General features: G+C 42.2%; 1 protein-coding gene across 1 annotated transcript in view; it reads left to right on the forward strand.

Moving 5' to 3' along the window:
- timm50 (translocase of inner mitochondrial membrane 50 homolog (S. cerevisiae)) overlaps nucleotides 1-13,245 on the forward strand; it is a 38,918-nt gene extending 25,673 nt beyond the window's left edge. Inside the window, exons 7-11 of the mRNA XM_071497362.1 lie at nucleotides 4,108-4,212; nucleotides 4,905-5,003; nucleotides 10,193-10,349; nucleotides 11,463-11,569; nucleotides 11,659-13,245. Of these exons, the coding sequence (XP_071353463.1) occupies nucleotides 4,108-4,212; nucleotides 4,905-5,003; nucleotides 10,193-10,349; nucleotides 11,463-11,569; nucleotides 11,659-11,757 (567 nt within the window). The 3' untranslated portion in view covers nucleotides 11,758-13,245. The remainder of the gene's footprint in view (nucleotides 1-4,107; nucleotides 4,213-4,904; nucleotides 5,004-10,192; nucleotides 10,350-11,462; nucleotides 11,570-11,658) is intronic.
- Nucleotides 13,246-15,277: the final 2,032 nt, after the last annotated feature.

Genomic DNA, 15,277 nt, shown 5'->3' on the forward strand with positions numbered 1-15,277 from the left:
AGGCTGATAATGGAGCATCTGCTGATCAGCTGCCGAGGCTGGAGCATCTTTCCTGCCTGCCTCAGCAGCTGAGGCGGGAGCGTCGACTGATGCATCAGCTCATTGACTTTAGGGGACAGCCCCAGTCCAAGACTATATGGTAGAAGAAGTAGTTTACTATATTTCATCATCTGTGCTGCAGGCTACAGGCTGTGGGATACATTCGCTGCTAAGACACCACAATCACCCAACTTTTGGCACTTGAGATGCATTGTGGGAAATGTCTGACAGTGTTACAGGAACATGAAGGTGAATCGGTGAAGTGCTCTGACTGACTATACTATACTGTCACAGAAACAATGGAGATGTGATAACAGGTTCATCAGAGTGCTTTCTGTCTGAACTTCTTCACGTTGTCAACTGTACTCTGCTTCTGGATTCCTCCACTACACCTCCCATATTCCCTCTCTACTCCTTCATATTCCTGCTGTACTTCCTCCTTCTGTTATTTACACAGAACTGTAAGGTTACACATAACATAACTTCTCTACATCTGTTTTCTTTTATTTTTATCTTTACTCCTCTTCCTGTCTGTCCGTCTGTCCGTCTGCCCATCAACATCCATTATGAGCCGATCAGGTAAACTTCATATAGAATATTATATGGCAGCTGATTTCTCATCAGAACAGCGAAGAACAAACAGAAGCAGCAGCAAAAAAAACAGGTAATAGTTAAAGACATGAAGGTGGGAGGGGCCGAGGTGAACTGGGGGGGTGATGGTTTTTCCCACCACCTGTCGACTTGTCTGAGTTTTCCCTTTTTACACACACACACACACACACACACACACACACACACACACACACACAATCAACTTACCTGACAGGTGTGCAGCAGCCGTAACTCAACACCTGCTGCCTGTTAAAACAGACAAACACACACACATACTAGTACACTGGCCCACCACTCGAACTTTCCTTCCTGTGACACACACACACACACACACTTACTTACTCACTTACTTTTATCCTTCATTATCTTTTCCCTCCAACTTGCACATAAACACATTTCATGTCATCTCTTAACCCTCCAACCTCACACATACACACACACACACTAACTGCTTCAACTGTCACTAACATTTTATAGCTGTAATCGTGGCTGCAGATTATCATTGAGTCCAGAGTCAGAGAGTAACTGAAAGAAAAGTCTCTATATGAAAACATCAGTTTGTTCACTATCGCTACATAAACACACACTCATGCACAAACACACACTGTTGATGTTGTGTGTGTTTAACTTAAGCAGCAGCAAACAGGAGTCGACCTGAGCAGAGAAGGTCGTGACCTCTGAGTGTCTGACCGTAACAAAACAGCGGCTGTTCAGCTGCTACAGTTACGCGTGTGCACACACACAGAGACACACACACACACACACACACACACACACAGAGACAGGCCTGTTACATCTGGCTGTAGATGCAGTGAGTCTTACATGATAGTTGACCTTTCTTCCTCTGTCGTCAAAAAGCTGCTCAAACAGTTAACGTCATAAACAGTGTGCAGTCTTTGTTATGGCTGTCACAGCTGTCATATACACCACATGACCAAAATGTGTTTTAAAAGTCATCTTCTTTTATTAAATTAAATGGAAAACTAACAAATGGTAAACAATAGATATTAACTGGACTAGAACAAACTCCAGGAACATGATTTAAAAAAACATAAGAAGACAAGTTCTCAGATGAAACTGGGTAAACACTGTGTCCTCTCTGGGTTTAAGCTGTGGCTTTTGTCCAAGTACAGGTCCTTATTGGACTAAAGCAGGGGTCAGCACATAAGTTTGCCATTAGATGGCAGGCCATAACATAATCAAAGGCTTATTTAAGAAATTGATTGATAAAAATGCAGCTGGAATTTGCTTGATTTACTGTTGCAGACACATGTAGGGAGGAGCGATCTGTCAAAAAGATCATATGACATATATCTTTTTGGGTTGAATCACAGTCCACAATCTTAATCATGATCTGCATTCTGTTTCCAGAATTTTCATTTTACAGTGAAAGTCCTAACCCGAAGTTGTGATTCTTTGGACAGCACTGTTTTATTTAATAGGTGATATAATGGAAGTATTTGGATTTGAAAGTTCAGTCGTTGCTAACCAGTTGGTCCCAGCTCAGGACGAGCCTCACGTTGTCCTCCCTGCAGGTAGATCTCTCAGTGTAACTGGTGACGGTGGTTCTTGTTCCGCACCAGTTCTGAACGGTTCATCTGGAGCTACATCAAACTCACCAAGGAACACAACAAGGACTGTTTTTTCCAGCTACAGTTAGCAGCTAGCTGTTTAACAGTTAACATGGTCTGTTAGCAGCGACTGCTAACAGATTAAATATCCAAGTATAACAGCTTTAATGAAGGGATCTGAACTATTTGTCTGAAGTAGATCATCTGTCAAAGTAAGATGGTCACCCACAGTCACATCTTTGACATCGTTTGACTGATTTACTGGACTGATGTTTTTTAATACCGCACACTTCATGTCCTTATTTCAGAGGTCTGTCAAGCAAGCCATAGAACCATCGGGACTTCCTGTCAGAACTTTTCAGGATAAAAGTTCAAAATGGCTTGAAATTGACCATTGCTGCAAAAAAAAAAAAAAAAAGACAACTTTTATTTTGTAGGCAATATCGCTTAAATGGATGTGATTCTGTGGGTCACTGTTGCTGCCTTAACAGAGATGTATTTTAACACCAGGAGCTGTGCACTGACTATAGTGCAGATTCTCTATTTGGACATTATAACTAAGTGTGGGACTGTCAGTCTGATGTTGTAAGATTAAAAAAGAAATCTGATTTTCAAAATAATCCAGCAGACCAGATATTATTTCTCACGACCAGTTTTGGCCCGTGGGCCGCTGGAGTAAAGGGTCAAAAATAAAGCGAGGAGCAAGCGTTAAAAGTAACCACTAAGACATGAGCAGGTGTGAAGTGCTCAGGTGAACCTGCTGAAGGGATTTGCTCCCATTCAGACACAAAAGCACAATATTACTAAGCATTATATTAGAGATGTCGGGCAGTAAGATCTGGCCCACAGTTGCTGTTCCAGTTCAGAGCTGTTGGATGGGGGTGTTGAGGTCAGTCAGGTTGTTCCACACCAAACTGGGAAAGCGTGCCTTCACGGAGCTGACTTTGTGTATGTGGGCATTGACATGTTGAAACAGGGAAGAGATAAACATAAACTGCTGACAGGATGTTTGAGGAACACTAAATATAAATATGATTCTGAGCAGGAGCATTATGATTTCTCTTCACTGGAAGGTGCCTTTTTATTTCTCTCCGCAGGTTTCTGCAGGTCTGAGACTTCCTGCTGATACAAGGTTCACCTGGTGCTGTCAGGTTAATAATTACCCGTCATATCTTTTTACTTGTTATTGAATGACTTCCTACAAGGAACATGGCTGGAATTATGAAATGCCCATCACAGGTTAAACAAGGAGCATTTCAGCTCTCTGTGGTTTGACACTTCAGAGACTTAACTGTTGTGTGTGGAAATATGAAGCACAGCCAGTGACTGGAAGCTGCTGCTTGTGCTCAGATGGAGAAGAAATGGCAAAGGCCAGGTTCAGACCAGGTTTAGCTCCACATGTATTTCATGTCTCATTGGTGTCTTACAGCGATAGATGTGCTTACTTGATGTGTGTGAGGTTCTTCTCTATAGTCGGTGTGCATTAAACTCAGATCAGCTCCAGTTTAGAGAAGCAGCAGGAACTGGGTGATGAGCTGCTGTGGACAGGCTCATCTCTAAAAACATGTTTTAGCCACTTTAAAAATTGTCCACACAAAGAAGCTAACATCAGTTTAAATGTATCCGTTATTCAGAATATTTTCACCACTTTATCTTGCCATCAAACAGCCCTTTATTTTGGAACTACATTTTTCAACCGTTGAACTACTGTATTCCTACGCACAAGCACAGCAATGGTGCACGCTGCATTACTTCGCTGATCAGCTGCTTGAAAATATTCTGAATAAAGATACATTTAAACTGATGTTAGCTTCTTTATGTGCACATTTGTTAAAGTGGCTAAAACTTGCTGACTGGTTTGTGTTTTTACTGTCTGTGTTTCCAGTTGTCGACTGGTTGGCGATTTAAGAAACGTCCAGGCATCGACTACCTGTTCCAGCAGCTCGCACCGCTCTATGAGATCGTCATCTTCACTGCAGAGACCGGCATGGTGAGACGCGCGCACACACACACACGCAGGTCATTTACTTGTGTTTATCTCTAAATAAGCCCTCAGAGGCTTCACTGTCATGCTGATGTGAGCTGGCTGCTGTCTGATCGGATCTGTTGTTGTCTGCTCCGCCGTCGTTTATCTTAATGACAGGTCGTTGATTTGATGGGTGGTGCATTTTCTTCCATTCAGGTTTTTGCTGCATGTCACAAAGTTTAGAAGTTTGTAGAACAGACTGGTTCTGGTCTGTGTGATCCCTCCAGACGCTGATGTGGTCATCAGTCAGATCTCTGGTCTGTTTGTGTGTGAAGTGTGTCGACTTGTTTACAGTCGTCTGAGGACCATAAACACACAAACAGATTTCAGACACGTAAACAAACAGTCAGTGTTACGTTGTCCTCACAGAACCTCTCCACTAACAACATTTGAACTGTTGATTTTTTTTGTTACTTGTTGTTTGTTATTAAAGCTGCAACCAAAGATTAGTTTAATTACTGATCAATCTTGATTGATGTGATTGATCTTCAGTTTACAGGGACATAAAACAAAGTGACACCAGAGAATGTTTGAAAGTCATGACATTAATTAGATTTTTGCAAAAATGTTAATTTCATTCAGCTGACAAATAAAGTTTATTGTGTGTTATGATGGTGCTGATTATTTTGTTTGTCTTTGTGTGTTTGTGTGTTCAGACAGCGTATCCTCTGATTGACAGCATCGATCCTCAGGGTTTCGTCATGTATCGTCTCTTCAGAGATGCAACTCACTACATGGAGGGACATCATGTAAAGGTACTGTGTGGGTGTGTGTGTGTGTGTGTGTGTGTGTGTGTGTGTATATATAGTTGTTCTTGTACTGGTATCTTTGTGAGGACCAGTCTGAGTTATAGACCTTGTGGAGTGGGGACATTTAACTCAGACTTCAGACTTGGTTTTAAGATCCAGGTCAGAATCAGGTCTAGGTTTAGGTTTTTTGTTTGATAATGGAGGAAGGTGGTGCTCAGACAGGTGTGAATGAAACTTTGGATCAGCTGAGTGGCTGTCGTCCATAGAGAAGCTTGATAAAACACCTGTACACTGTTACTGAGGCTCCACAGAGCTGTGTTACCCCCTGTGTCTGCTCTCCATGGCTGCCTTCTGCTGCTGCCATTGATTTCTCCTCCTCCTCCTCCTCACCACAATGGAAACGCCTCCTCCCCACTTTACTCCCTCCCTCCCTCCCTCGCCTCCTTCATCTTTCTCTCAGGCCTCATTAACCTTCTGCCTCCTTCCCTCTCTCTCCTCTTCCTCTTATCTCGCCTCCCCTTCACCCTCCTTCACCCCTGCCTCCTTTCCTCCTCTCCCCTCTCATTTCTCCCTCTTCCTTCATGTTTCTCCTCCCTCCCTCTTCACCCCCCTCCTTTCTTCCTCCCCCTCCTTCTCTTCCTTCTGTCTCCCTCCAACTGTCATCCCTCTGTGTCCTATTGAGGAACAGTCTGGAGGTTGTAAGGAGATGGTTAACCTACTTCCCAGAAAGAAGCGACACTTACCATCTCATCTCCATAACGTTAAGACAGACCTGAATGCAACAGATGCTAAGAGAGAGTTATGAATGCTCCATATGCTGAGGGAGAGTTAGAAATGACACATATGTCAAGAGAAAGTTATTAAGTGTCCCATCAATTTAAAATAGTTGTTTATATGTGTCTGTTGGTGTGCATCTTCTGCCATCCATGGCTGTGAAGCAAACACTGTGTATCCCACAGATACAAGTTGTGTGATTTGCTCATTTCAGGAGCAAATATGATGAAATTGCTGCTTTTCTGAATAGTTACCATGCGTCAGTGCCGGGGAATGGGGAAGTGATGTATCCCAATGATCAGATACATGTCATCCCACAGTGATGCACATCAAGATGTGAAACAGGTACGGATGTTTCGATGCCTCATGAAGTTTGGAGTTGTGAAAGCGCTCACTCTGACCTGTCCACACTTCAGCTGCTACACATGGGACCTTGATGAAAACATTGGCTGTGAACATTTAAAAATCTGGTGACTGAACAAAGTGGAGTAATGTTCTGTCTGATGCTCTGTCTGGTGGTTGAGATGCAGCGTATTGAGCTTTGTTCCACCAGTTGTTTTACTCCCTGATATTGTTCCAGCAATGTTGATTTGATGCTAAAAGTTTATTTTGACTTTAATACCATTCATTCCTGGTAAGCTTCAGCGAGGACCCTTCCTCATCCTCTTATAAAACCCGACCAACACCCAGCTATTGTCTGCTGCCCTGCATCTGAGCGTCGGCTGCAGACCTGAAATGGATCAGACGTCTTATTGTTTGTTGGCTGTTGCCGGGATAAGAAACACACCACAACAGTTGGATTAACTGTCTTCCTTCAAAAGTGGTTGTTCTTGCTGGGGCCTGCTGTCTGAGCAGGGTTTACTGTCAGGAGGTTAATGGAGTGTTTCAGGGGAGAGGGTCATCTCCCCCTCTCTGTCCCATGTTCACTTTCTACATCTAAACCTCAGGAGAACAATGATGAAGTTACAACACCACACCACTGATCATTTTCAATGTTTTTAAACCTGTGTTTATGTTGTTTTTTCATCTGCACTGACGCAACAACAACACAAGTACCGTTTTCAGCTAAAAATGAGTTTTTATTTATGCACTAACAAAACAACATTTGTTCATTTGTTTATATGAACAGATATAACTGAAACAATAAAGGCCCATTTTCACTTACGCAAACATTTTGACACTATGATAAATGATAGCGTGCTAATTGGTTAAATGCTCAGTATTTGTCTTTTGTTTTCAAGGACTATTCACAATGTGTTTGATATATATTTTAACTATATGTTTATAAAAATAACTAGTAAATGAGACACCCCAGTGTCCCCTTGAACCACTTTTGTCAATTCTACTAAACAGCAGTTTAAAGGTCCATATTTTAACTTCTTCTGTGTTTTATCTGAAGTGTTAATCTCCATCAGAAGTTATATTTGTGGTTTTAAGAACCAAAAACCATCTCAGTGTAGTTTTACATCTCCTCTCTCAGGCTTCTCTCTGGAGCTCTAGTAACAACAGGTCAGTGCAGTAGATTGGCTCAAATAAAGCCAGATCTGTTCATGTTTTGCGCTGCAGTGCGAACAGAGCTGAAGTGACTGACTGTGATGTCCTCTGCTGAGCGTCAAGGCAGCGTCTGCTCCTCACAGCAGTAGATGTCATTTCTGGCTCTGTCTCCAAACAGAGGCAGCAGCCACAGATGGCTCCTGCCAATAACATCACACTGCACATCTGACGAGTGACATTTCCATACAAAGGCACACAGAGAGGAGCGGAGGTCTGGAAGTTGTCGTGGCGTGACCTTTCATTGGCGTAACTGTGGGTTGTAAGAGTTTCAGCTGTTTTAGTATAAATTTGAATAAATTTAAAATAGTAACAGTTTGATCTGACATGTTCTCGACATAACAACATTCAACATCACAAGCTTCACAAACACAGGCTTTGTTCTGAGCTGCTGCACACACTGGCCACATCACAGACACACACTATCACAGACACACACCAAACACATCATACAGACAGAAGGGGTGGAGGTACGGCAGCGTGGATGTGCCAGTCTGGGTGAATGTGATAAAGTTGCTGCTTGATGCCTGTGGATGTTGGGAAGTAGTGACAGTGGTGTGTCCTGATTGCAGCGCAGAAGCACGACAGCCCCCACATGCGATTGAGATGCTGAGCTCCTTAAGCTAAGTTTTGTGAAAATATGACCAAACTGTGTCAACACCGTCCTCAAATCCATCCCACCCACCTCTTTAGTAGAACCTGAGACCTCTACTTCAACAGTGTTTTCATCTTTCAAAAGTACAGCCATAGCCTCCATGACCATATACATTTATTGAAGCTGTCAAATGTAATGCAAGAAATGAAAATGCAAGATTTGATTGCATTAATGTACCTCTTTCTGCAATTATTTTACTATTCAAGCGTTTGCTGTTTTCAGTAATCAGTGTTTGTTTCTTTCCCTCATTTTAAGGACTCTCCCTCTCTCAGCTGTTATTCCTCCTGAGTGTAGCTCTCAAGTTGTCATGTCCACAGCTGCAGTCAGATTCATTTTTATTTGTGGTACGTAAAGTTATCTGTAAGAATAGTTCATTCAAACCCCCCCCAGTGAAGCCACATTGCAGCTGCGCAGGCTTGAATAGAGAAAGTCAATGGTGGTTACTGGTGTGTGTTTTCACACCTTTACCTGTTTGTGTCGTTCAAACAGACTCTGGTGTGTTTGGTATCGGCTGGTCTGAAGCTGTTGATGAACTCCACGTTGATCATTTCCACTTTTTACAAATAAAAAAAGGCACTGATTCATATTGTAAGTTAGTAAAGGCCTTATGATGTGGATTGTATCACAGATAAACAGCATGGGGAAAAAAAATAATAAAATGGGAACAATAATCATTGCCTATTTGCCGATGTGCTTTTTAGAAAATCCACCAGTTATTTAGAATTTTTTTTTTTCAGTAAACATTTGCACCACAAAAGAACCAGATAAGTCTGAACCTACAGACAGGAGCCCTGCTGAAAAAACCCTCTCTGATATCCGGCAGGAAGATGAACCCTGTAGCAGAGGAAAGACCAGACTGTAGGTCTGCTGAGATGAATCTGGTCTCTGGTCTCTGTGGAATCTATGGAGACAGAGGCTGCAGCAAAGAGCTGCTGCAATTTTTTGTTTTTACTTTCTGGCCCAGACTGGAGGCTGGGCTCTGTGAGCCATCATGGACTGTTGGCATCTGGACGTGTTTTACTGCTGACTGGCTCTGGATCTATGGTCTACAATCAGCCTACTGGTCTATATAGATGTAAACAATAAGGTGGTCTGCAGTTTTGTTAGAATTGACTGAACCAAATCAAATAAATCAAATAATACTGTATCTCAGCAGAGGGAAGCTTCCCTGGTATAATCACTGAAACATTCAGTGAGGTCGCCCTAAAAATTGCACTTAATGTAGGAGAGGCTTAGTTTTTATCACAGGTTAATATTTGTGTGTTAATCGCAGTTTAACATTTAAAAGCAGTGGTTTCCAACCTTTTTGGCTTGTCATGTTAAATCAGGGCTTTTTGTTTTAAGAGAGATTTTTTGGCACCTTAGAATCAAAAAACAGTCCAAAAAAAACAGTGAAAATGACATGTTGATGTTTCTTTTGTCTTCCTGTGCTGCGAATTGTGTGAGAAGCCTCAGACTGGTCTTAGACTGGTCAGACTGACCTTCATGGTCTGAACCATTTGAGCTGAAAACAGGGGTGCATGTTCTTAGATATCATTCATGTACGAATGTGTGTGTGCAGACGCTTCCGCTTAGGTTATAGCTTTTCACAACACACACACTCTGAAGGAAGACAGATGCCTTTTATTCATTGGCTGTGAGGAGGATGGACAAATGTGTCCACTGGGGTTTACTTACTCACAAACGCACACACACACGGCTGCCTGCCTCAGCAGCAGTTTCTTTTTGGGGGGGCTGGGCACCAGATGAGCTTGGTGATAGAGACAACGAGGAGCGTCCCTCTCCATCTGTCTCACACACACAAATGTACACGCACACTAATAGTCACCAGCTGGGGCTAACAGAGAAAGTGTGTGTGTGTGTTTGTGGATTTTAATCTGAGTGAATATTAAGGATTATTAAGATAATAAAGTTGCTTATTTGATTAGGCCTTAAAAAGGTCAACAGAGTCCCACAGCTTGAGTCGGGGGGAGGGGTCACAGGATGATTAAAACAAAACCCAACAAACCCAAAGTGTCTTCAGTTTGTTTCAGTGAGATTTTTGATCACAGCTCATATTTTATCTGTAGCAGAGTAAAAGTGAATCCTCCATCATCTTCGTCTCTACGGTGACCTCGTGTGTTTTAGGTCTGTGAATCACTTCCATGGACGACTGTATCATGTCTTTTTTTTTTTTTTCATCTGGGTCTGTTTGTGTGTCTCTTGTCCTCTTCAGGACGTGTCCTGTCTGAACCGAGACACCAGTAAGGTGATTGTGGTGGACTGTAAGCGGGAGGCGTTCAGCCTGCAGCCCTTCAACGGCATGGCTCTGAAGAAGTGGGACGGAAACTCAGAGGACCGGACGCTCTACGACCTTGCCAACTTCCTCAAGAGTAAGACATGGAGCGAGGCGCTCAGGGGCCCATCCCTCCCATCTGCCTTTTTATTTCTCTCCTTCTATTCACACACACTTCCATACAACACCACGATGCAATGAGAATTAAAAGAATTATCTTGTCAGCTGAAGTAACAGTTTGGTACTTGTGTTTGAGTTACAAAAATCCTGTGGGGATCTTCCAGAGTTACTGTGTCTTTAGTAGAAAACTCCCTGCTGAGCAGTGGCAGAGGGACAACACGTGTAGTCACATGTAGCTTTGTTGCCAGGAATAAACAAACACACACTCGATTTGTGTGAATCACACTGCTGACACCTCATATTAGCTTTGGTGAGTTACATAGAACAGTGATGATAGGTTTTGTCCCCTTCCGGCCATTCAGAAAGAAAACAGGGTGATATGATGGAAATCAGCAATCCAGTCCTCCAGATGTGTCAGATATAAGGTAACTCAGCGTGAGGTTTGTGCAGAGCTCACATTACTCGGAGCCGACCTGTGGTGAGAGCAGGTTTATGTTGTTACACTGACTGTAGGACTGTTCACAGGTGAGAATACTGGTCAGAGTCAGTCGACCTGGATTTGTCCATGCGTGTCCAACTCTTCGTAGTGTCTTGTTTTGTAAGTGAAAAAAAAACAAGGATCTATGTTGGTGTGTAATTTCTCCCGTGTGTGTTTGGATACATTTGATTGGGTGACGTCGGCAGATGACCTCACACTGCAGCAAAGTCAGAGTTCAGCCAGTTTCTTAACTTTGCTGCAGTGGTTTTACTGAGGCCTCTGCACCAGGATGCTGCTCAGTCACTGCAGTGGTTCGCTGCAGTGCTCTCTTCAACACCAGGCTGTTAGCTTAACCAGTGTGGTCAGTGACATCACACCGGAGAAATGATTACACACACCATCAGCTCCTCGAGTGTTCATGGCATGTGACCTGAAAAACCCTGTTCCTGAGTTTTCTTGGACATTTCTCTGCAACAACAGTAACTGTGACGTGCAAAAGTTTGGACACCTACTAAGTCACTACGTGTTTTTGCAGGAAATGTGTTTTAGATTAGAATATTTTAAAGACAGAAAAGTATCTGTTTGACCTCTTTTCCCTCTCTCCCCTGTCAGCCATCGCTCTGAGCGGCGTGGAGGACGTTCGCTCAGTGTTGGAGAACTATGCTCTGGAAGACGACCCCATCGAGGCCTTCAAACGCAGACAGGCTCAGCTGGCACAGGTAGGAGGAGAGATCAAATGCACCCCGTGCCTGTCTGCCTGGATGTTCTCTGATGTAACTGATTTGACTCCCTGATCTCTGTGTGTCAGGAGGAGGAGCAGCGCCTGGCCGAGCTCTCCCAGCAGAAGAAACAGGGACTCTCTCTCGGCTCCATCACCTCGCGGTTCTGGCGCTCCAAACAGCAGTGAGCCCCGCCCCCTCTCACACTTCCACCAATCGCAGCCCGGCTCTCTGCCAGCATGAAGGTGAGGGGAGAGGCCAGAGGAGAGAAGGGGCGGGGTGGGCCTGCGTACTGTAGCTGGGTGGTCTCTGCTGTCACAGGCAACCAGTCATGTCTCAGTGGGCAGGTCTGCAGCGCTGGAATGGAGCAAGGACATTGGCCGGTGCCTGCACCAATGAGAGCGGCACTTCCTGTTTTTTGGAGGCAGGGCGTCAGTGGCCCCCTCCCTTGGTCATCTTGGTATTACTGCTGACTGTTTCAAAAACAGCCGGAGAAGATCCAGGTCCGGTTAAAACTCTTGTTGGTGGTTGGAGGCAGATCTGAGACCAGCACTGATGTCGCTGCTCCGGCTCCGGTCGGCTCCACCACTCACAGGATCTGACACGAGATCAGCAGCGCTTTGTCCTGTACCACACCTTCAGAATGTGTATTTTATTTTATTTTATTTTGTATTTCTCTTTGTGTGTCAGACTGTGCTGACGGGCTGCTGGAGACGATGTTAGAATAATGAACATGTTTCTAAAAAATAAAAATAAACAATACATAGTAATCTTAAGAGTTCATTCAATATGTCAGAGCGTCCGGCGGTGGCAGCGAGGAATGAAGACTGGAACGGCAGCTGAGCCAATGTGGAACAGAAGAATTGAAGCAAAGGTTCACTTGTAATTTCTACCTTTCCCTGATCTTTCATTTTCACATCAGTTCAAAGATACATCTGGTGTTATTCTAAATTTTTCTTACTGTCAAAAAATCCCACGTGAAGAACAAAAACCAACCATGTTTCTGTTCACCTCTCAACACTCCTGACTCCCCTCCTCTGTCTGTGGCTCAGCTCCAAGCCCACTGGTTCCTACTGAAGACGTCAAGCTTTAAAAATTCCTCACAAGTTTATAGTTTCATTTTTAAAAGGCTCAGTAGTTTCCTAAAGAAGCTTCGATCAAACAAACAGGAAGAAATGCGGAAAGCATTTGTTGGGGACTATTTTCAGTGGCAAATTAATCCTTTGGTGCACCAGTGTAAGAGTGTTTGAGGAGGCAGCTGTGTGTGTGTGTGTGTGTGTGTGTGTGTGTGTGTGTGTGTGTGTGGGATTTGATCAAAACTAACTATATGTTCATGTTAGTGAAGGAACATATAGGAGCCATGATAAACTACAGATAAACTACGACACGTCTATAAAGTAAAATATACAGTGTTTACATACATGCTGATCTTATTGGTCCAGGATTTAATGAGGAGGCCTGTGATTTATTCTCTGAAATGTTGAAGTGGGTGTAACTCTCTGAACTCTCATCTTTTTCTCTCCACCTTCCAAAAAGAGAGTAAAATGAGGAAGGTTGGAGAATCGATGATGATGGTCTTCAAGGCTCAGCTGCTGTTCTGTGTCTAGTGCTCGTTGAAGATTTGTGTTGATGTGACTTCACCATCCACATCCTCAATAAAGGACACATCATGTGGACTTCACGTTGCTTATTTCATGTTTTCAAACACAGCTGCTTGCTCCTGTACAAAGTTTTTCCTGTGTTCTCATTCTTGTAAATTCAGTTTTTTGACTGGAGTTCATTCCTTCTGTCCAAATATAAAACCTGCTCAGTCACTTGACTTCCAGTCTTTCCAACAGTAATATAAAGAATGTTGATGCTTTTATTGCTGTTGAGTTTTTCCTTCACTGTTTACAAGCAGTGACTTTCTCCTTGTTCTTTGTTAAACTGAATTTCCACTGCTTCAGAATAGGTCTCAAAAACAACCACATTTTAAAATATTCTTTCCCTCAAACAAACTCTTCAACAGACACACAAAGTCTAAACTAAAATAATGTTCAGTAACTCACAACTCTAAAAGCTGAATAACCAACTTTATTGGAGAGATTGAGGACTTAAGGTGGTTTGAATTTGAACTGTATACTTAGTGTCTCACTTTAAATCACAGATATTACAGTGCAAGTTTAAGAATTATGATAGTACTTCTGCATGGTATACAGAAGATAAAGAAACTACAGATAAAGTTTCTGATAAGGTCTAAAGAGAACGTGTGGTACTCTTATGTATTTTGAGTACAATGTACATAAAAACAAAGTTGAAACCAAACCTCAGGAGTCCTTCACATTCCTGGATTTAAAGCAGACACCCTGTGGTGCCTTGAAACAGTAAATCTGTTTTTCTTCACTTCTCTGCTGGGTTCCTGCTTCACAACCACCCGCCTTTAAATCCCATGAAGGTGTTGGGACAATTACCACCTCTGAAACACCCAGGTCCCGTCATGGCTTCATGAGACTGGCATGGAAATGAGTCCATGTCCAGAGGGAATGATGGGAAGTGCTGAATCTTCTGTTGGCACAAACATATACGAACACAAGCAGCAGGAGGGTTTCTTCACCTCCAGCCTGCTTGCAGCTCTGGATCTTTACCAGGCCAGAAGTTTCCCAAACGTGGAAACACATTTCTGCCAGGGCAAAAAAAAAGATTCAAAGAGATTGGGATGATAAAAGTACTAATGGCAAAAAAAAAAAAAAAAAGATTCATCCAAAAATATATCTACTAAAAACTACAAAAAAAGTTTTTTGTTTTACAAAATTCATTTGGTATTTTAGCATTTTTATGTTTCAATTTTCACTGAATACTAGCAATTAATTATATAATAACTTAGTCAATTAATTTCTACTTAAGTCAGAATTTTGATTTAGAATCTCATAATTTGGTAAATCTGAATTTTTACTTTCCCACCATTTTGATTTATCTAAACTAATAGAAATAAAGTCAGAATTTTAATTTAGAATTTTGGACTTTTGACTTTGATCTTAATTTTGAGAGTTTTTTTTATATCTGACTTATTAACATGGGAATATGAACTTTTGTTATCGTCACATTAGGCATTTGTTTACGTTGTATTTATCTCATTTTTGATTGAGGTCAGATTGTTTTTCTACTTTGTATCTTATATTTGACTTTAGCTGAAGGCCTTACTGTGTGTCTCAAAACTTGAGATATAGTAGTTATCATTTCATTCATCATTCATCATTTCACTCATAATTTGACGTATTGTTTTTTGTAATTTGACCAAGTCACTGATTTTACTTTTTTTTCTGTATTGCACTTTTGACTTACCACAAATATACCACATATATATTATTATGATATATTTCTTTTTTTCTAACATTTTCATAATTTTCACATTCATCTTTTGTTACATGTTAAGGCAGGAATAAGCTTCTAAAGTTGACTATAACAAACATGGTGAAAATACGAATAGTGGTCCGTGGCTTCTCTGAACTTGTAATATCAACTGTCCACCTACAGTGCCGGGATGTGCACTGACTGTCAGTGAGTCATGCAGGGTCAGGTCCAGTTCTTTTACCCCAGGTCACGGGCAAATGTCCAAATGTGCCTCTGGTGTATTAGAGAAAAAAAACAGGGCAGCAAAGCCTCATTAGTACGTCGTGGATAAACAAATCAGTAAAAACTGGAGAACACTTCAGCATCCGGGATCCAAAT

This window comes from Trachinotus anak, unplaced genomic scaffold (genome assembly GCF_046630095.1).
Source record: "Trachinotus anak isolate AG129_WGS33_773 ecotype Australia unplaced genomic scaffold, CSIRO_AGI_Tana_v1 ptg000014l, whole genome shotgun sequence".
Lineage (NCBI taxonomy): Eukaryota > Metazoa > Chordata > Actinopteri > Carangiformes > Carangidae > Trachinotus > Trachinotus anak.